The sequence below is a fragment of the Neoarius graeffei genome, chromosome 1 (assembly GCF_027579695.1).
Source record: "Neoarius graeffei isolate fNeoGra1 chromosome 1, fNeoGra1.pri, whole genome shotgun sequence".
Taxonomy (NCBI): Eukaryota; Metazoa; Chordata; class Actinopteri; order Siluriformes; family Ariidae; genus Neoarius; species Neoarius graeffei.
The window spans coordinates 4,146,941-4,166,310 of record NC_083569.1 but is presented as its reverse complement, the minus strand read 5'-3'; the positions used below and the strand labels follow the sequence as shown (position 1 = coordinate 4,166,310).

General features: G+C 42.5%; 3 protein-coding genes across 4 annotated transcripts; 2 read left to right on the top strand and 1 right to left on the bottom strand.

The window, feature by feature from the left end:
• Positions 1-2,438: 2,438 nt before the first annotated feature.
• LOC132890965 (profilin-2-like) lies at positions 2,439-13,004 on the top strand. Of its 2 annotated transcripts, XR_009655253.1 has the most exons (5): positions 2,439-2,563; positions 2,667-2,806; positions 8,836-9,028; positions 11,054-11,256; positions 11,404-11,492. XR_009655253.1 is itself a non-coding variant. In XM_060928385.1 (4 exons), exons 2-4 carry the CDS (start codon positions 2,672-2,674, stop codon positions 11,499-11,501), a joined length of 426 nt encoding a protein of 141 aa, XP_060784368.1. In that variant the 5' UTR covers positions 2,448-2,563; positions 2,667-2,671; the 3' UTR covers positions 11,502-13,004. The 2 variants fall into 2 exon arrangements, 1 of the variants encoding a protein (XP_060784368.1); XM_060928385.1 differs by lacking the exon at positions 11,054-11,256 and having other exon boundaries at positions 2,448-2,563; positions 11,404-13,004.
• Positions 4,975-5,911, bottom strand: LOC132890974 (E3 SUMO-protein ligase ZBED1-like). The gene is made up of 2 exons (XM_060928397.1): positions 5,649-5,911; positions 4,975-5,538 (listed from the first exon to the last, which is right to left on the bottom strand). Exons 1-2 carry the CDS (start codon positions 5,808-5,810, stop codon positions 5,272-5,274), a joined length of 429 nt encoding a protein of 142 aa, XP_060784380.1. The 5' UTR covers positions 5,811-5,911; the 3' UTR covers positions 4,975-5,271.
• Positions 13,005-13,248: 244 nt separating the features above from the next.
• On the top strand, positions 13,249-18,417 carry LOC132890958 (deoxyribodipyrimidine photo-lyase-like). The gene is made up of 3 exons (XM_060928369.1): positions 13,249-15,614; positions 16,820-16,979; positions 17,766-18,417. The coding sequence occupies exons 1-3, from the start codon at positions 15,369-15,371 to the stop codon at positions 17,912-17,914; spliced, it is 555 nt and encodes a 184-aa protein (XP_060784352.1). The 5' UTR covers positions 13,249-15,368; the 3' UTR covers positions 17,915-18,417.
• Positions 18,418-19,370: the final 953 nt, after the last annotated feature.

Here is a 19,370-nt window from a genome sequence, read left to right as displayed (position 1 = left end):
ATTGGGGCTGAAAACACAGTTTAAATGAGAAAGTTTGAGCTATTTTTCCAAGCTCTCTACACTCTAACTTAACGAGCTCCATTGGTGTGTAACGCAATAAACACCCATTATAAAGCCGGAATTTCTCCAGGAACCCACATGGTGTTTGAGCTGGGACTGATCCAAAAGTATAGAACCTAGCAAAAAGTTGAATGCCAGATCCACAGAGGAGAAGTTTCTCTACGTTTTAAAGTTTGAATCATGTCTCTAGGTGAAAGCATGCCAGAGCAGCGGATGTTTGAAAATGTGTGTAGTTTTTCAAATAATTCCATAGAAATGAATGGGAAATTTATCTAGGTCAAAGAAAATGAAATTAAGCACTGTAAATAATGTAAATGATTTCTATGACTAAAGGTTACAATAAAAAAAAACTTGGATTACATTGCTTTGTTTGCACTTATATGATATGACACTTTTTTTTTTAAAGATATTTTTTGGGCTTTTTTTCACCTTTATTGGAAAGGACAGTGTAGAGACAGGAAATGAGCGGGAGAGAGAGACAGGGAGGGATCGGGAAATGACCTCGGGTCGGAATCAAACCCGGGTCCCCGGATTTATGGTATGGCGCCTTAGTCACCTGAGCCACGACGCCCCCAAATATGATATGACACTTTTATCCAAAGTGACTTTACGGTGGGCGGCACGGTGGTGTAGTGGTTAGCGCTGTCGCCTCACAGCAAGAAGGTCCTGGGTTCGAGCCCCGTGGCCGGCGAGGGCCTTTCTGTGTGGAGTTTGCATGTTCTCCCCGTGTCTGCGTGGGTTTCCTCCGGGTGCTCCGGTTTCCCCCACAGTCCAAAGACATGCAGGTTAGGTTAACTGGTGACTCTAAATTGAGCGTAGGTGTGAATGTGAGTGTGAATGGTTGTCTGTGTCTATGTGTCAGCCCTGTGATGACCTGGCGACTTGTCCAGGGTGTACCCCGCCTTTCGCCCGTAGTCAGCTGGGATAGGCTCCAGCTTGCCTGCGACCCTGTAGAAGGATAAAGCGGCTAGAGATAATGTGATGTGATGTGTGACTTTACGGTTTTTTACAGTGTTACAGTCCCTGTAGCAATGTTGGGGTAGGTGCCTTGCTCAAGGGCATTGCATCTATTGATGGTATGGCTGATGGCTTTCAAAACATCTCTGAATGGGGCAACAGGTATATTACATAAAAATGGATAACGGTAATGGTGAAAATGATAAGTTGGGCTTATAAATGCCAACAGATATTCAAGGTACAAGTAGATGAAATGAACATAAAAGGGGTCTTATTTTCAACTAAAGTGTACTGCAGATGTAGGGAGTTGAAACATTTTCTGAATGAGCTAGTTGGCCCCTTTAAATAAACGGGTCTCTATTCATACAGTGAGATCGCCAAAGTTTAATAAACTGAAAATGCAATAACTGTAATTTTGAAGTAGATGATGTATAGGACATGTGTCACTTGTGTTTTGTGACTTATTGTAAAAATGATAAAGGGTTCAAAATCGCATAGTTACAAATATAATAGTAACTTCATATAATATTAACCACTGGTTATTTCAGAGAGGAAAAAAATGGGGACACTATTGCTTCCATTCGGGACAATACAACACAGAATTCGGGACCACTGGGGGACACAAAGGAAAAAAGTTAATTTCGAGCCCTGTCCACCCAATGTGTCCACCCACTTCCAGCCAGCACGGTTCAGCGCGGTTGTAGTCGAAATGCAACTCCAACAGCCCCGCTCAGCCCGACTCAGCCACGTTTGTAGTGGAAAAGCGGCAATAGACACAGACAACCATTCACACTCACATTCACACCTACGCTCAATTTAGAGTCACCAGTTAACCTAACCTGCATGTCTTTGGACTGTGGGGGAAACCGGAGCACCCGGAGGAAACCCACGCGGACACGGGGAGAACATGCAAACTCCACACAGAAAGGCCCTCGCCGGCCCCGGGGCTCGAACCCAGGACCTTCTTGCTGTGAGGCGACAGCGCTAACCACTACACCACCGTGCCGCCTGCAAAATTAATATACTTGTCGTCAAAAAATTATGTTCGATATATCATTTCGAAGCTAAAAGATTTCTCTGTCTAGTCATGTTGTCATAAAATATATATTGTATTTTATGCCAAAGAATACATCCAATGGTGGAATGGCACTTTAATTGAAAAAGAGACTCCTAACTACAAAAAGTTTTTGAGCCCCGGTTTGAGAGGGGCGTGGCTTTAAAATGTAAAAAAAATTCCCGTGTGATTTTTTTTTTAACTAAAAAAAATTATTTTGAAAGAAAATATGAGGAAACGTTGGTGTTTTTTTAACGTGTCTGTAATTAAAATGAGGGGAAAAAAAGGGACTAGTTTGTTGGCAGTTGTGAGCATCTTATCGGCGGCGGACATAAAAAACTGACTGAAAGGGCGTAGCACAGCCTGCGCGGAGTGATCTGCAGCACGGACTACACCCAAGGCGCTGTCTGGATGCACATCGGCTTTTCTTCGCCCCCTAAAAAAAAAAAAGCAGATCTCGGCAGCACGCAGCTAAGCGCTATTTGGACAGAGGCGAGGCTCGAATCTGGTTCTTCAAACCTTCTTTAACCTTAAATCCATCCAAAGAGTCTCTGTAAAGCGTCGTAATATTATTATTTTTGTTTACAAATTGCAGCAAACATGAATTATTGGCAAAGCTACGTGGATAACCTGATGGACGGCGGCTGCTGCCAGGAGGCCGCCATTGTCGGTTGCGGGGATACCGATAAATACGTTTGGGCAGCGTCACCAGGGGGCTGTTTTGGCTGTATAACGGTGAGATTGTCTTCCAAAAGAGTGTTACATGGTTTAATGACTGTATTATTTCCTCCTGGTTTGGTGTAATGTCTAAATCTGTGGTCTTTTGTGTCGGTGTGTGTGGAGGGGGCCACGTTACGGTTAGCAGCAGAGGCTAACATGAACAAGCGCGCGTGCCTTCGAGAAAAAGAGCCGTTAGCGCGTTTAATCCTCATGACGTGCACCGGTTTTACCTCATAAAAACAAACCTCAAAATCCTATACATCAGATTAATTTTAAACAAGTGCTTATTTTAGGTTCGATCCGGTAATGAAGCGAATACGGCAACGCTAGAAAATCCTTAGGCCTCAGACAGCGATGCTCGACTAACGGTTTTTTTTTTAAAATTTTCTTTCTTTTTTTAAAGGAAAATGAGGGGAAAAAGATGCTGACTAGCTTGTCTTTGAATGAAAAAGAGATCACGCTGAACCAGAACCCGAGCACGAGTGTTCCTTTCCAGAATATTCCTGAATCCATTAAGTTGTCCAGTCATTAACAGCCGGTTTGTGTGTGTGTGTGAGGTAAAATAATGCATTTTTAAACAAAAAACAAACAGCAGAGCAATTCCAGCGTTATGGACGTGACACTTGAACTCAAAATGGCAACAAATGACCCAGTGCATGTTTTATTGTCTCCCAGTATTTAAACAGGTGTTGCATATTTTAAGGCTGTACCATACTGGAGAAGTGATAGAACAAGAACAATTCCCATAGTACATCTAGGGCATGCCAGAAAACGCCAATAAAAGATGCGTTATGGATGTGACAGAAAAAGTATCACTTTTCTTGGGTGACTGTACATTTTTATCAAACTCTGTGAAATTGTAAACCTAATGTCGAAATGGAGATATCCATTTGATAGAGGGGTCCAAGGTGAATATTAAAAAATCTTTGTTTAAAATATTTTGTATTTCATGCAGAGTTTCGGAAGGAAAAGTCAGCGTTATGGATGTGACGAAATTCCGTTATGGATGTGACGAGCAGTAGTTAGCATGGCATGCAAGTTGTCCGTTGTGTGTGTGTGTGGTGGGTTTTTTTTTAATATAAATATTTAATTCCTATTTGGACAATATGTAATGCATTCTGGTTTCAATGCTCATCATTGACCATGTGGTATGAAATTATTATAATATAATAATATAGTGTGCTGTGAACACTTTATATAAACGTCTAGTCTTATCCCTTTTTGAGGCGTAGGCCATGCCTGGAAGGAAGTTGGCCACTGGTGCTTGGACATAGAGCCCTGCACTCCCGCGGGACCCGCCGCAAAGCAGTGCGGTGCGGGACAAATTTTGAAAGCTCATTGCGGGCGGGACCGGAAGTGCACATATGTGGCGCGGGTGGGAGCGGTGATAAGCTGCAGTCCCGCTAACTAAAAACGTGCTTGAAATAAAATTTATAAGTTATTAATTTATCATCTATAATTTGTGCTGCATATTTTATTTGGCATTAATAAAGATGCCTAAATTTGCAGAGAAAGTCAGATTGAGTGAGAAATGGCATCTTAAACTTGCCATTGATCACCCTAAGGGGAAATTCTTTGATCACTCTAATGACTCGCAGTTCACACCCAGCTAGCAAGAGAACCACGAGTAAGTTGATTTACTTGTTGCGTTAGTCTACAACTTTAATCTGAGAGACATGTTACACAGTGACGGTAGGCTTGACTCAATGCTATCCCAGAAATCCTTCCTGTAATATGCAAATTTGGCCGCCTCTGATTGGACAGCCAAATTTGCATATTACAGGAAGGATTTCTGGGATGGCATTGAGTCAAGCCAACCGTCACTGTGTAACATGTCTCTCTGATTAAAGTTGTAGACTAACGCAAGCAGTAAATCAATTTACTTCTTTTACTAGCTCTGCTTTGCAATAATTTAAAAAAAAAAACACACTGGTACAAAGCAAGCCCATTCACTTTTTTATGCTGATCAAAGAATTGCAATGGTTTCTCATAGTGATGCACGATATGAAAAAAATTGACCGATACGATAACCGATGATTTCCTGCTTCTCAGGGCCGATACCGATACCCGATAAGTTCATATTGAATATAATCATATAATCTACAGTTTGTGTAGGATGGAAAACTGACATTTTAGCTGCTCTGGCCTATCTACAACAGCAAACAACAACTTTCTGGCTCTTCAAATGTTTATTTTCATTTCCTTACAAAATGTGGTCATTTGCTATATATAACAATAACGTAGCAAGACACCACTCCATTTTAACAAAAAAAGTGCATCCCTTGCGGTAGGAATATTCAAGTCAAGTTTCCTTTTTTCTTTTTTTTTTTTAAATGTAATCAAATAAAGTGCAAACTCAATGATTAATGCTTTGACTGCATCATAAAAAAAAAAAAACTTTTGTTCATAATAATAATAAAACTTTAATTATTTCCTGTCTCTTCTCAACATTTCTTAATCTGGACTTGTCATTGTCTTTTCTATTTTCTAGGTGAGGGCATCAGTGGGAGATTTTTCTTGACAAACAGCAGCATCTCTGGTTTGTCACATCCAAGTCGGTTTCGTTTTTCATCGATAACATTTGCAGCGGCAGAAAATAAACGTTCACTGTCTATGCTTGTGCAAGGCGCTGACAGGTACTTCCGTGCGAGTGAGGCAAGTTCTGGGAACCGGGCTTTGTTGCTTCTCCAGTAGTCCATGGGGCTCTCCGATCGAGGAATTGTGGGCTCTGAGAGATAGGCTTTTATCTAAAGTAGTAGAAGATTAACAAAGAATAAAAAATATATTTAACATTACCATGTTATGGTCTATTTTATCAGAGATGGCCAAAGCTTTATTTAAACAACAAATAAATTACCTGCTGATCTGTTTTGCTTTGGTTCAGCTCTTTTGTGTTGTTTTCTTGAAGGATTTCTTCATACATTGTCAGCAGGGAAACATTGTTGTTGTCATCTGTTGTTGTCTTGGTTTTCTTCTCCTTTGGCTCTTCTACATCTTTTGCTGGTGCTGCACATCTCATTTTATCATTCAATGCTTCTATTGCTTCCCTTTTTGTTGCTTGGTCAAAATAGCAGTCCTTATACCTTGGGTCCAAGACTGTGGCGAGAGAAAACAGGGACTCTGTGTAGATGTGACTGAAACGCTGCTCTATAGCTTCCAGTAGTGTGCTCTGACGTTTTAATTCCATGATCTGTTGCAACAGTCCTGTTTAACAGATGCCTTAAGGCTTCAATGGAGGGGATGACATCAGCTGCAGTGGCTGTAGCTGAGCTTATGTTTTTTGTCAGCTGTTCACAGGGGTCAAGAATAGTGAGCATGTTTTCAATTAAAGTCCATTGATTTGGGGTCAGAAATGCAGGCAAGTCAAAATCTACAGCATATGCTGCAAGTACTCGCTTCTGCTGCAACAAACTTATCATATAGAACGTGGAATTCCAACGAGTGGGCACGTCTTGTTGAAGCCTTGCCTCTTTCATACCTAGTTGTTTCTGCAAGTTTTGAAGACGGGAGGTGGCGAGCTGGGAGTGTTTAAAATGTCCTATTATCTTCCTGCCAATCGAGACACAATCTGTGATGCTTCTTTGGCTCAGTACAGCCTCATTTACAGCAAGCTGTAAAGTGTGTGCCATACAACCCAAGCTTGCAAGCCCACACTCCTCCATAGCTTTGATCATGTTACGTGCATTGTCCCTGAGCACAACATGCACTTGGTCTTTTGTTATACTCCAGTGCATGAGCATTGTGTCAAAAGCTTGGCATATCATTATTGCTGTATGTGACCCAGGGCACTCCTGGGCATGCAGAGTTGCTTTTTGCAAGTTAAAGTCTTGATCCAGCCACTGAGCCGTCAGGCTTAGCATGCTGACCGGACTAACATCTGACGTCCATATGTCTGTGGTAAAACTTGCGTGTAGTCCGCCCTTGTCGATCAGGCTGTGGATATGTGTTGCAACAATATCATAAAGTGCAGGGAGGGACACGTCCGAGAAGAAGCGGCGGCTTGGGAGAGTGTAACGTGGCTCCAAATGTGCTATTAGCTTACGAAAAGATGGGTCTTCGACAACAGAGAGAGGCTGGTCGCCGAGTGCTATAAACTCCATTACTTTGTCGTTAATGGCTTTAGACTTCTCGCTATCTCTTGAAAAGCTCTTACATTTTTCGAACGACTGCTGAATGGGGACATCAAACTTCTGTGTCGTTCTTGTTTTTATTTTAACACTGTTAGCGGCTGCAGCTGCTGCCTCATATTCGTTCAGTACCTTTTCGCCGCGATGGTGACTTTTTTAAGGTGAGCTATAAGATTCGTCGTGTTAAAACTTGATGGCTTTCTTCCTCCTCTCGCAATCCTCGCTGAACACGTTTTGCAGATAGCGACGGCGTTGTCATCTTCAGCCACAGCGAAAAACGACCATGCCGGTGAAGACATGTTTATTCATTAGCCTACTCAGGCAGCGACTGACGGCAGACTTGGGCCTCCTGTGAAATGATCACTGCGCCTGTTTGGCTACTCAGCCTGAATAAAAAAGTGGCTACTCGGTCTGAACACGTTTCACTAATTAATTTAATTTATCGGATGTTTTATCGGAAAAATATGACCATCGGGCCGATAAAAAATGACGTCATTTACCCTCAAATTGGCCGATATTTTATCGGCCCGATATCTATCGTGCATCTCTAGTTTCTCATGTGATAATGTGATTTGTGATTAAATATTTTAATCGTTTGACAGCTGTTGTTGTTGGAGATACTACATGCTGAATTCAGAAACAAGGTAAACAATAACAAACGTGAGCTGTAGATATTTATGCTCAAATCAACTCAAAGTAGGGGGCGGGGCACCATCACGCTGTGTCAAGACAAGAACCTTCCTGAGAAATAACGCGAACATCTGCATCATGCGGGATTTGCGGGCGGGAGCGGGACTGAAAATCATAATTCTTTGCGGGCGGGAGCGGGACTGAAAAATCCGACCCGCGCAGACCTCTACTTGGACATGGTCTTTCTTCCTTTGGCTCGGTCCTGAATTGCACCCTGTCTGTGCACTATGTAGGGCACTGAGTAGCATTATTCTACAAGCTAGTTAGTGCCCTTGGTTTGGTGGGTGTTGAGTGGGATTTGGGATTTGTCCTGTGCGGCCCTTTTCCTCTTCTCCTTGCAGGAGCATGTCTCGGTCTTCAAAGATGGCGTCCGTTTCCTATTTATTCAAGCTTTCCAGTTTTTAAACTGAAATGACACATTGGCAGTGGCGTTTAGTATTACCAGGCGTTCGTTCCCTTTTACAAGTCTGTCTAGTCTCAGTAGAGGTCTGCGTGGGTCGGATTTTTCAGTCCCGCTCCCGCCCGCATTGTGCAGTCCCACTCCCGCCCGCGCCCACAAAGAATTATGATTTTCAGTGCTGCTTGCGCCTGCCATATTTTGTCCCGCTCCCGCCCGCAAATCCCGCATGATGCAGATGTTCGCATTATTTCTCAGGAAAGTTCTTGTCTTGACACAGCGTGATGGTGCCTCGCCCCCTGCTTTGAGTGGATTTCAGCATAAATATCTACAGCTCACGTTATTATTTACCTTGTTTCGGAATTCAGCATGTACTGTCTCTAATAATAATAATAATAATAATTAGTGCTGTCGAGATTAAAATATTTAATTGCGAATCACACTTTTTTATCATATGAGAAACCATTGTAATTCTCTGATCAGCATAAAGTGAACGGGCTTGCTTTGTACCAATGGTGGGGTTTTTTTTTTTTTTTGTTTGTTTTTTTTTTTTTTAAGTGGTGGTTATTCTTGACATCAAGAATCTAACGTTACTTTGTGTAGCATTGTCCTGAGATCTTGTGCACTACTTCCTTAAAATTGTAATCAAGTTTTAGTTGGTCTTTTAGTTATTCTAATAGCACAATGCTTAAAAAGGGAGAGAAACAGACCCCCCCCCCCCCCCCCCCGGCTATTCTTCTCAGACCTAGTTTGGACAGCCATGCCCTGTGTTAAGAAATGATCAATATCCTTAACTGACCATCATCTTGTCTTGTTGTTCCCGGTCACAGCGCGATGAAATCGATGTCATGACTGGCAAGGACCGGGGGGGCTTCTTCACCAGTGGGCTGACCCTAGGGGGAAAGAAGTGCTCTGTGATCAGAGACAGCCTGTTGATCGATGGCGACTGGACTATGGACATCAGGACGAAGAGTCATGGTGGTGAGCCGAACTACAACGTTGCTGTATGCAGATCAAACAAAGGTAAAATTGCTTTGGCTATTTGCAAATGACCCTCACATTTGCATATGGAAAAGAAAATGTAACTCAACCAACGAAAGCGACCAACCTCAGAGAAGGCTTGTACAGTTGCATAAGACTGGGGCTTCCTAAAAGTTTGATTGCCTCACCTTTTTAGGTAATTGGTGGGTGTTCTCTGAGGGTGTGCTTTCTGGTGGTTGTGGTGCCTTTTTTTTTTTTTTTTTTTTCCTTTTTTAAATCATTGACCTTAATTTGGAGCAAGTGGATTCATTTTGTTGCCTGCAATGCAGTAAATTGTTGTATGCTGGGTTTTCTTTTTTTTTTTTTATAAAACGCTTAACTTCTATGCACAAGCATGCTGTTTAGCTTGAGTTACAAGAAAAACAATGAATCAGAATTCGTATTGTCTGGACTGTAAGGTGTTTGTCTTCGTAACATTCCCTAGTGAATGTTACTTAAACTTTTGCCAAAATAATATTCAGAAGTATTTAATCATGTCCTACAGATTAGTGCATAGTTAAGCCCATCACTGTGTTAACAGAACTTGGAACTGGAGTAGCTCAATCAAAAGCTGCTTATAAGCTGAACAGATTTTATCAAAACTAAAGTATTGCTAGTGAAGGGCAGTAAAATGCATGTACACAGCTTTTTTTTGGGGGGGGGGGGAAATGATGCAGTGCTGCTGTACAGTAACCATAATGGGACAAAAACGAACCCAGAAGTATTTGGAACGACTTGTTGTCCAGATAATGCGATTGATTTATTATTTACCTTGCTTTGTTATACTTTAAATGTACATCTGCCTTTGTGGTCCTTGTTTTGTTGGTGTTACTAAACATCTGGTTACAAAAAGTGGGTGAAGGCTCTTCTGTCCCTTTTCCCAGTTTCCCTCCCTGGGCTTCCCCCCCCACCTTCTTAACCACCTGGATAATTGGATGCCACTGCTGAGCATGTACACTACTCTTCTGAACTGGTTTAAAATTGGCAAATTTTTTCATTATTTAGTGACCTGAGCAGTTTAACCTTTCACGCTGCTTACGAATGGCCATAATTCAGCGTGTCATTGCTCCATTTGCACTGGTCTCATGGTGCAGTTTACTGTAAATGACTGACAGCCCTTGTCCTTTTCTATAAAGATTAAGCGAACAAATAAGCTTGGTTTATGTAGTGCATTTGTTAAACCCAAGGTCGGGTTACAAACTGCTACCTTGCACTTTACAGAATGGTGAATTGGGCACTTTTCAATGCCGTAGTTTTTAGTGTCTGTAACACTGACCCACTTTATGCCTCAGTCATGAGTGGATGATTGGATATCCAATCAGCCACAGGTTTTAAGCTTGACACTGCTCTTTAGCCATCACCAAGAAAGTAAAGCAAAACTGTCTTGAGTCTTCAAACATCATAGGGTATATTTTGCTGTATTGCCCAGTTGTAATTTTGGGATTGCTTAGGTCACTGGTTAGGCTGCCATAAATAGTTCCATGCACAGTCAGTGATATCCTCTTCCCCAGAATAGTCCTTATCAGTTAACTTTTATGAAGCCGCACCTAGTGTAGACTAGACTTGGACAGCCTAGAATCAAATACTCAGCTTGGACTGGGCCGTACAAGGAGCTATATATGAGATTAGCAGCTCTTCACCTAATGCCAGTTCAGCCATTTGCCTCAACATTAGACACACAAGAAGACCAGATGCAAAATTCTCTAAACTGCCTCATGGGTGTTCTGGTGTACCTTTGAAATTCAGCCAATGTTAAACCAGGTAACCTAGATGGTGCAGTGAATTCAGGAAGTCCCCTTCTTTCATCTTCTGTCCTATGCTTTTTAAATGACTCTATGGTGCGTGGAGTTTCAAACTACTCAAATACTCAGAGGCTGATTCACTTTCCATTTCTGGGTTTGCTTGTTTATAATTCTATGCATGAGCATGCAAACGCTTTGGACTGCAGCTGTAACTTGTATTTTTTCCATGTTTTTCCTCTTCTTAACTAGCAGCACTTCTCAACTGTTTCCATTTCTTCTCTTTCAGTCTTGGTTCTTGTAATGGGCAAAGAAGGGGTCCATGGAGGCGGATTGAATAAGAAGGCATACTCGAGTATGGCAAAATACTTGAGGGAATCGGGGTTCTAATGTAACTAATGCTTGCTTAGTTTCAACTTTGAGGGACAGAAAGAAGAGGGTTTGCTTAAGCTTTCTCCTTCACTGTTAAAATGTCTAATGAGGAGAATGGTGGTAAGATCTTATAATGTATTTATATTATAATTTATATTTATGTAATTATAATTTATAAAGGAAAGACTTTTTTTTTTTTTTTTTTTTCCCCCCAAAAGTTTTTCATTTGTCACGTTTTTCCCTTTCTCTCCATTATGTACTCCCCAGTATTGGTTTTAGTCTTGGGAAAGGAAGGTGTCCACGGAGGAGAGCTCAACAAGAAAGCACACGCCATGGCTGGCTACCTGAGGACCAGTGGATTCTGAAGCAGCCCTCTTTCCATCCACACAGCAGCTCACTGTAACATCCCATCCCTTTCTCCTTCATTCCCATCCCTTTCTCCTTCATTCCCCCTCACCTTCACAGCACTAGATGCATCATTGTCTATCCAGACCCTTAACTACTTTTTTATATATACACCTCTTCCCTCTATTTAGCATACCTATCAATTCCTGTTTCCCCTCATCCTGATAGTGCCACAAAACAAGCATGTTCATTTATCAAGGATTAAAATGAAAACAGTACTGTACATAAAGCATTTCAGACGATTGGGCTTTTCAAATTGCATCAAGTCACTGTCCAGTTTTCCTGAGGCGCTTGTCTAGTGGTCCATCGATGCCTATTGAGTGCTTTGAGCCTTGCTGAGCTGTTGGTCTTCCCTAGTGACTTTTTTTTTTCTTCTCCTTTCCAGGAGGGTTTAAATTGTATGCATATCTTTTAGCTCAATATCAAACACCAAACTACCATACACTACACTACACTACCAGTGTCCTCCAAACAAAAAATGAATTGAACCACACTACATAATTCTTGCCTTTATACTTGGAACCCATTTTATTCAAAATACATCCAGTGCTTTTACTGTTGTATCTGGAATGGTGTTGAGTCCTCAATGTAATGTTGGCTTTTTTTTTTTTTTTTTTTCCTTTCGAATGTGATGGCAGATCAGCATTTACAATGTCAAGGTTTAAAACAAATTGCTTCTGGACTCTAAGGACATTCCATCACTAACATAGCCACTTAGCAATTTATTTACCAGCTAGTGATTTTGATTTTTTTTTTTTAAGCACTGCCCTTACGATGTAACTCTGGTTTGGTGTCCATTCACATGTAGATATTATTTTTCTCCAGTAGGACCAATTCTCTTCTTTTGAGGATTAATGCATTACTGCTAGTTTCATCTGTTTGTAGAACACTTAAACATCTCAAATGCACAGTGTAACACTAACCTCTTGACAGTTCACTAGTAATGGTATCCATGTCTTGAGGAGCAAAGGATTACAAAGCTCAGAGTAACTACCTGAGGTCCCCCCCTCCCCCCTCTCTTGACGGTCTTGAATAGATGAAATGGCAGTCTTCTTGTTGACTTGATCATTTATAACCCTCTTGTCCTGTTAATCTGTCCGTTTTCAAATATGGAGTCATTGGTGCTTTATGCGACTGAGACGTATCAACTTGTCATAGCATGGTACAATTTCATTAAATAGGCAAAAAAAACCAAGTAACTGTACACTAAATTTTTCTGGGTTATGAGGGTATTAAAGAAGGAAGACCACTAGTTGGTTGTATTGTTAACTTTAATCAAAGCAGTGTATCCTGTGCCATAATATAGATCTGATCTGTTGCTACTGTGAGATGGATTTTAAAACCGCTGCCTTGTAAAGAGTCGATTCTTGAATGGCACCTTCTTTGGGATATGACTTTAAAAATTTCAAACTCTCCAGGGCTTGTGGAATATGTACGGATTAAAGTGAAACCATGTCAACAAATGTTCATTTCTCCTTTTTTCATTTCACCTGATTTGATTGAAATCCTGACCAGCTGACTATCTATACAACCCAATTTTGCGTGGAAAAATGCCATGAATTAACCACCTTGTTTACAGACAGATCAAATAAATCTATTCCAACCGGAAGTGTTTTTTTTTTTTCCTTTCTTTGAGTTGTGATGGTGTGTAACTTTTTTTTTTTCTTTTTGCATTTAACCCTTCAAACATGATGAAACAACTTTTTTTACTTGTAGCTGTTACCAGGCAGTTTTGTATCAAATGTGAGACAGGAACTTGTTCATGTCTAGTAAATAGTACTCTTTGCATGTATCTGATCCAAAGTGTCCTGAGAATCAGTATATTGTCTAAGCCTTTTTTGCTGTGTGCAACACTAGTTTTCACATACTTTTATGGACACTGATTTGCAAATTGTAAATACATTTTGGCTTTGTTGATGCCAATATGATCACATGACCTCTTGGTATTGGATGGGTCAAGTTTAAAACACTCATCAGGGTGATGGGGGTTCTTCTCCTTCCTGGTAAAGTCTTTGTGCTATTAAGCTGCTGGGTCTGCTTCCATGTTTGCTTCCTGTTCTGAAAATGTTTAGTTGATCATCCTTAACTTCCGAATGGGAAGCTTTATATTATATAAATGTAGGTAAGTGTTGCATGTAGAGGGACCAATGACTTCCTAATCTGGACAGGAATAAAATCCTAGATACATTAGTAGTGATTACCCCCTTCAAAACAAATCCATTCCAAAGAGGGCTTTAGAGTCTAATATAAAGTGTATTAAAGCTGATGTTTGGGGGGGAAAAATGAGGTGCTTCAGAAAAGAAACAGGACTGGGGTTGCAGATTTGTCAAATCCAAGCTACAAGTTTTTCCCCTTCAAAATAATCCCCCTCGAGTTTAATGCACTCTCCCATCCTCCTCCACCATGCACTCCTGGAAGGATTCTCCCAGGATTCTCTGCAAGTGCTGTCGTCATGGCCCTCTTGATGGCTTCCAAGTTTGGAAAACGGGTCCCCTTGAGCTTGGTGGGGGGGAATCGCACGGAGCCAGGTCAGGTGAGTAGGGAGGTTGCTCCAGCACGGTGATTGATGTTCTTGGCAAGGAACTGCTGGATGCTTCGGGCGTCGTGAGTTGGCGTATTGTTGTGGTGAAGCAGCCACGAGTTGTCCTGCCACAACTCGCCTCTTCTTGCGCACTGAACGAAGCAAATGCCACAGGATCTCTTTGTAGACATGTTGGTTGATCGTTTGACCCTGTAGCCAGAGGCGATTCTAGAGTCTCTTGTGGCTCCAAGCAAAAATTTCCAGGGGGCCCCGACCAGTGTTCATCACCAATACATTATAAATAATCTGACACCATCGAAAAATGTATGAAACCAAAGTTTTTAAAATTCCAAATGTGAAAATACAGCGGTAAAGAACAATAAAAAGCAAAAACAAGCCCTTGGGCCCCGACTCTCGGGGGGCCAGGGGGCCCCAAGCAGTTGCCTGTTCACAAGCTGCACATCTGCCTGTGGCAAGAACTCTGTGGATGATACCCCTCACGTCAAAGTCCTGTTACTTTTCTGACACGCCTCATAACGCAGGCTGACCCAAGAACTCTTCAGGTTTGATGGTCTTGCGTTTAGCTAGTCTAGGCACGTTTGTTTTCTGCTTTCTACTATTGGTTGAATCAAATGTATACTGAATAATTCTGTATGGAAGTGCCTCAGCAAAAAAAAACTTTTTCCAGAAGGATTTCAACTCCTCCAGAACAGAAGCCAGCTGATAAACAAAATCCCATGTTACTGATGCTTTATTTTTTCTGTTTTCTCCTGGGGTGCGTAAAGATTGGGTTTCTGTGTAACAAACAGTATTTCAACACCTACAGCACAGTCAAGGTAGGTGCTTTTTTTAAAACCTCTTTTTTTTACACATTTTAAACATCTGTGCTGCTTTTTAAAACCTCTTTTTTTTACACATTTTAAACATCTGTGCTGCTTTTTAAAACCTCTTTTTTACACATTTTAAACATCTGTGCTTTTTAAAACCTCTTTTTACACATTTTAAACATCTGTGCTTTTTAAAACCTCTTTTTACACATTTTAAACATCTGTGCTTTTTAAAACATCTTGTTTTACACATTTTAAACATCTCATAGCATCGTTAGCTAGCACCTCTTGGCAGACAACACACTGTGGCAGTGGAGCATCTTCAGATCCAGTCCATGAAAATCCAAACTTTAAATAATCGTGGTCATACTTCCTTCTTTTTTTGCTTGGCCCAGACTCTGTCTCCTCACTCACTGTAGCTTTAGGTACTAAAAATCAATCCATTTTGTCTCTGGCAAAGGCTAGCTGAAGTTCGCTAAATGTCCGCAATAGTAACTTATTCTGGTTTATTTTTCCTCACGTTTGCGCCCCCCCTGAAGAACTCTGGCGCGCCCCACACTTTGAAAAGCCCTGCTTTAGTGTGCCGCTGTGTTGCGTTCTCAGGTGCGTATGACTGGGCGAAGAAGACGCTGCAGGATCATGCTAAAGACGCCCGGCCTTACCTGTACACACGAGAGCAACTGGAGAACGCAGACACGCATGACCAGCTATGGAACGCTGCACAGGTATTGAGGTATTTCACCTGACGTCACAGGGTCACGTGACGCCCCGGCGTCTGCCATTTTGGACGGCAAGCTAGCTAATGTCAACAACAGTAGCTGGTATGTTACTGTAGCAATGTTTACGTTCAGTCATTTGGATGACTGTTAAAACCTTTCAGTCTCAAGTTTTTCCTTTACTGGATTTACTAGTTTACTGAGCCAGCCGGCCCCGGAGCGCTAGCTAGCTAGCCAGCCAGCCGGCCCCGGAGCGCTAGCTAGCTAGCCAGCCAGCCGGCCCCGGAGCGCTAGCTAGCTAGCCAGCCAGCCGGCCCCGGAGCGCTAGCTAGCTAGCCAGCCAGCCGGCCCCGGAGCGCTAGCTGGCCAGCCAGCCGGCCCCGGAGCGCTAGCTGGCCAGCCAGCCGGCCCCGGAGCGCTAGCTGGCCAGCCAGCCGGCCCCGGAGCGCTAGCCAGCCAGCCGGCCCCGGAGCGCTAGCCAGCCAGCCGGCCCCGGAGCGCTAGCCAGCCAGCCGGCCCCGGAGCGCTAGCCAGCCAGCCGGCCCCGGAGCGCTAGCTAGCCGGCCAGCCAGCCGGCCGGCCCCGGAGCGCTAGCTGGCCATCCAGCCGGCCCCGGAGCGCTAGCTGGCCAGCCAGCCAGCCGGCCCCGGAGCGCTAGCTGGCCAGCCAGCCAGCCCGCCCCGGAGCGCTAGCTAGCCAGCCAGCCAGCCCGCCCCGGAGCGCGTTCAGTAAACTAGTAAATACAGTAAAGGAAAAACTTATAACGGGCCATGTCTCAACAGACTAAGAAGTTATTTCAATGACATTTAATAACATTTTGTTTATCCTGAGGACCGAAAGTAAATGAAAATGTGAACAAACCTTAGCTGTCAGTGAACAATCCTGGTGGAAGCAGGTAAACGTCGTTCTCCAAGCCTGCTAACCTCAATTTTTGCAAATACCTCTCCCTCTGCTCGCCCTGTAAATGCCCTACGTCGCTGGATAGTGAAGGTGTTTTCTGCATCTCGCTCCTTTTTCTTTTATGTTTTTTGTTTGTCGCCTTCCTCGCATTCAAACTGATTCGAGCCGTGCCGTCCAAAATGGCAGCGTCACATGACTTGGTCACGTGAGTGAAATACCTCAATAGGGAGGGAGTGAAAACAAACGGCCCTTCTAGCCATGTGTTAGCTACGTTTGCGTTTAATACACGCATCTGTGTGTGTGATGCCACCCAGAGGCAGCTGGTGTTGGAGGGGAAGATGCAAGGGTTCATGCGCATGTACTGGGCTAAGAAGATCCTGGAGTGGACGGCTTCACCCGAGGAGGCCGTGAACATCTCCATCTACCTCAACGATCGCTACTCGCTGGACGGCTGCGACCCGAGCGGATACGTGGGTGAGCGACGCACTCGCGCTTTAGATTTATGTCTATTTTTTTTAATGCTGCTAGATGGTGGAAGGGTTTTTGGTTTGTCCGAGTGCTTGAATGTTCGTAGGGTTTACATGAAGTTAACGTCATAACCTGATCAGATTTGGGAATCGATCCAAACAGGGTCACGGTCAAATGACTGAAATACTTTTTCAATAGCTTCCTTCCTGTGTGAAGTATATTTTAAGGGGATCGGAGACACACAAGTTCGTCCCAACAAGGACTAGATACGGCTGTTAGTGTTGGGTTCGACTTGTTTCTTTCTTTTTAATCCCTAACAGTATTAGGGATAAATTTTTGTTCATGTGTGAGTGCCTTTTTTTTTTTTAATTAATTTTTTTGTAAAGCTGCTTTGTGACTGTGTTAAAAGTACGATACAAATAAACCGACTCGAATATCCTTTTTTTCCCCTACTTTTTCTCGATCGTTTTGTTTCATTTTCTTTTTTTAGTTTTTCACTTTCTCTATTTCATTCTTCTCACTTTCAATTTATTCATTTTTTTCTTTACTTTTCAATTTTTGTCTTTTTTCATTTAATTTTTTTAGTTAATTTGCTTTTGGCGATTCTTTTTGTTTGTTTTTAATCCTTTTTTTCTTTTTTTTTGTCCTTTTCTTTCTTTTTTTTCCCTCTTTCTTTGTCTTTAATTTTCTTTCTAGTATTCAGATGGCAAATAGTATTGACTTACTGTGCGTGTGTGCGCACTGCGTATATGTTCTTGTACCCTGAGCTGTTGCTGTACTGTGTGTCTCCAGGCTGTATGTGGTCCATCTGTGGGATTCATGATCAGGGCTGGTCCGAGAGGCCCGTTTTCGGTAAAGTGCGCTACATGAACTATGCAGGCTGCAAGCGCAAGTTCGATGTGGGCCAGTTCGAGAGGAGATACGCTGGGAAGAAGGCTTGAGACGTGCAGACACGCGGGTGTTTTTATCTTTTGTATATCTTCATTAGGGCTTGTCGAAGGCTTGTGTTTTGCCAGTTTGATTCATTTTGAGTTTTATGTTGCTTTAAGTCTCAGCTTTCTCTTAAAACTGGCAGGGTGTGTATACTTTGTGTGTATAAAACCTCGTATTGACGTTTTTGTTAAACATCAGGAAACGGGTTTCACATGGTTCCTTTAGAAAGATAAAATCTAAGTAAGTGAGAGATGTTTGTGAGGGTTTTTCTCGCTGTAACTGGATCAGTTTAATTAACACATCAAGTCGAAGTACAGAGTAACTGTCACACTGGCCGCATTCATGGATTACAAAAAATGCATAAACCATTCATTTAGAGTCATATAATACGTAGATTTTAAGGATTTTCATGGAACAGTTGTTTCATTTTCTTCTTCTTCAGTAGTAGGGTTGTAAAGATGTACAGTGCCTTGCAAAAGTATTCATCCCCCTTGGTGTTTGTCCTGTTTTGTCGCATTACAAGCTGGTATTAAAATGGATTTTTGGAGGGTTAGTACCATTTGATTTACACAACAGGCCGACCACTTTAAAGGTGCACATTGTTGTTTTATTGTGACACAAACAATAATTAAGATGCAAAAAACTGAAATCTGGAGTGTGCATAAGTATTCCCCCTGAAAGTTAATACTTTGTAGAGCCATCTTTTACTACAATTCCAGCTGCAAGTCTCTTGGGGTATGTCTGTATTAGCTTAGCACATCTAGCCAGTGGGATTTTTGCCCATTCCTCAAGGCAGAACTGCTCCAACTCCTTCAAGTTAGATGGGTTGCGTTGGTGGACAGCAATCTTCAAGTTATGACACAGATTCTCAATTGGATTGAGGTCTGGGCTTTGACTAGGCCATTCCAAGACATTTAAATGTTTCCCTTTAAACCACTCCAGTGTAGCTTTAGCAGGATGTTTAGGGTCATTGTCCTGCTGGAACATGAACCTTCGTCCCAGTCTCAAGCCTCTGGCCGACTCGAACAGGTTTTCCTCCAGAATTGCCCTGTATTTAGTGCCATCCATCTTCCCTTCAGTCCTGACCAGCTTTCCTGTCCCTGCAGATGAAAAACATCCCCACAGCATGATGCTGCCACCACCATGTTTCACTGTAGGAATGGTGTTCTCAGGGTTTGTGCCACACATGGCATTTCCCATGATGGCCAAAGAGATCAATTTTAGTCTCATTTGACCAGAGAATCTTCTTCCATGTGTTTGGGGAGTCTGCCACATGCTGTTGGGCAAACTCCAAATGTGATTTCTTCAGCAATGGCTTTTTTTCTGGCCACTCTTCCATAAATCCCCGCCCACTCTGTGGAGTGTACGGCTTAAAGTGGTCCTATGGACAGATACTCCCATCTCTGCTGTGGATCTTTGCAGCTCCTTCAGCGTTATCTTTGGTGTCTTTGTTGCATCTCTGAT